The 2,479-nt window shown below is 30.5% G+C and overlaps 1 protein-coding gene across 1 annotated transcript in view; it reads left to right on the forward strand.

The window, feature by feature from the left end:
* Window positions 1-2,274, forward strand: part of LOC115233993 (myosin-7-like) — a 5,087-nt gene extending 2,813 nt beyond the window's left edge. Inside the window, exons 3-8 of the mRNA XM_029804672.1 lie at window positions 64-756; window positions 844-1,070; window positions 1,166-1,368; window positions 1,437-1,711; window positions 1,791-1,952; window positions 2,034-2,274. Of these exons, the coding sequence (XP_029660532.1) occupies window positions 64-756; window positions 844-1,070; window positions 1,166-1,368; window positions 1,437-1,711; window positions 1,791-1,952; window positions 2,034-2,123 (1,650 nt within the window). The 3' untranslated portion in view covers window positions 2,124-2,274. The remainder of the gene's footprint in view (window positions 1-63; window positions 757-843; window positions 1,071-1,165; window positions 1,369-1,436; window positions 1,712-1,790; window positions 1,953-2,033) is intronic.
* The last annotated feature ends 205 nt before the right edge of the window (window positions 2,275-2,479 follow it).

Genomic DNA, 2,479 nt, shown 5'->3' on the forward strand with positions numbered 1-2,479 from the left:
TATATATATATGTATGACATAAGTATGTATTTGCGTTAATAAGTATATATTTTGTGTTTTTAGCATTGTGAGCATCTGATTCAAGAACTTCAGAAACGACTGCTGGAACAACAAGAGAAAGTGGCAGTAGCGGTTAGAATCGACAATGAGAAAAACGTTTTGATATCTCAATTTCATGCAGCTTGGTCTAAATTAAAGCAACAAGTCGCAATACTAGAAGTTGAACATAAAAACTCACAAACTAATCTGCAAAATGTCACAGAGAAACATCAATCTGAAATCTCAGAACTTCAAACTCAAATCAAAGGGCTTGAAGAAAAATTATCAAAAACTTTAGATTTGGCAGCTGGATATAAAGAGAAAAGTGACACCACGATCAAAGAAAAAGTTGATTTACTAAAAACCCATGCAGATGAGTTAGAAAGTTATAAATTATTAGTCCAAGAAGCAGAAAATAGATATGAACAAATAAAGATAGAATTTAACAAATTATTAGAAAAAAATCTGCAAAATGAGGAGACATTAAAAACTGTTCAGTCAGAATTAAATAAAGAACGTCTGAGAGGGAGTGAAGTACGAAGTGAGATGGGTGTTATTCATAAAGCACTGGATACTTGTGAAGCCGAATTGACAGTACTCAGACAAGAAAAAGAGAATTTGCAACTTAAATTGAAAGAAGAGATAAACAGAAATTCTATTTTAGAACAAAAGAATTCATTGTTACTTGTATCTATTGATGATGCTAAGAAAGCAGAGGTGATATATTATATCTGAAATGTTAAACTTTCTGTAATTAAGTTATCAAATGATTTTATATTACTTTAATTGTTTTTATTTTTTCAGAAATTAGCTAAAGACGAAACAAAATCTATTGTCGAGCAAAAGGAAAAAATCAGGGCAGAATTACAGGAGGTTTATCAGAAACAGGTCGATGAGGTGGTGAAAGTAAAATTACAAGAATTTCAAACGCAACTTGATACTGCTGAATCAGAATTTTTAGAAGAATTAAAAACAAGACAGCAAGTTATAGCTGAATGCGCTGCTAGGAAGATAAAGGATGTTATTGATAAGTTCGTTGCGTATATACTTTCTTAAATATAATACTGCAATGAAAAATATACAAATTAATTTTTCGAAATACATAGACATATTATATTTTTTTCAGACACCGTTTAGAAATAAACTTGTTAGAAGAAAAACATAAAGAAGAGAAACGGTTATGCGAGCTACAATTAGCTCAAGCTTTACAAAGATCATCTATGTTAGAAACGCATTTGAACTCTCAGCGCACAACAAAATCCCAACTTGCAGAACAACTGCATTCTGTTATGCAAAAGCAATGGCAGCAAGCTTTACATATTATATCAGGTAAATTATGAAATGGTTTTGAATTTGTGTTACTTGATTCTTTGTTAATATTATTATGGTTGTAACAGGTGGTAATACGGATAATTTATCTCCGATTCAAAAAATTTATGCAAGTAAACATTTTGATTCTAAAGGTCCTAAAAAGTCTGAATCAATGCCAAACTGTTACACTAAGCTTTCTCAGGAACCGATAAGATATGCCGCTCAGTTGTTGGAGACGCAAAACCCAATACAATTGCTTGAAGATCAAAACGAAAGCGTGATTACAATGAATTCTAATGAAAATACACCTTTAACTAGTAGAAAAGAATCAAAGAACGATCTTCGAAAATATGTGAAAATGGTAATTAAAATCTAAACGATAATCTTTCGCTATTAATAATATCGAACTAATAGGTCGAATACAAATAAATTGTTTACAGATTGCAGAAATGCAACTAGCAAAGGAAGATAGGGATGCAAATCCTAGAAGCAGCATTTCAAGCCCGCCGTTAGAATGCAGGGAAGTACCGCGAAAACATTACTTAAAAAAGGAATTAAGTATAATGAGCGAAGATAGCATCATGTGGCAACCAACTTCCGAGGTTTATTTATATATTGCAGCTAAAATTTTATGTATACTATATATGTATATATATATTTATAACATAACTTTATTTTGCTAGACTTCGCATGACCTTAGTGAACATATATCCCTCCCGCAAAAAATGGTTACGAAATTAGATCAGCAGAGAAGCAAGCCACCTTGGAAATGATATTTAGCTTATGATAATAACGATACCGAAGGTGTGGACGAACTCGACTAAATCTGTTAGATCAATTCGATGCAGTGTACTTAATTAGCAGTAATATTCGAGATTTTATAGGAAAAATATCAATATATTTTATTATGAAGAAAATTTAATAAAAAAGAATTTTTTACATATTATATTACTTTGATTCGTTTAAATTCTTTTGTATCCTCTTGTTATCCCCTTATCACGAGTATATAATATTCAATACTATTTCGTGGATTGAAAATGAAAGGATCAATTATAATTTTTCTTCTTTCAAATCGTATTGTAACAATTATTGTAAGTTCTATAATTTTGATGACATTAATCTAATCATC

Source organism: Formica exsecta, unplaced genomic scaffold, assembly GCF_003651465.1.
Source record: "Formica exsecta isolate Colony F162 unplaced genomic scaffold, ASM365146v1 scaffold192, whole genome shotgun sequence".
NCBI classification, from domain to species: Eukaryota; Metazoa; Arthropoda; class Insecta; order Hymenoptera; family Formicidae; genus Formica; species Formica exsecta.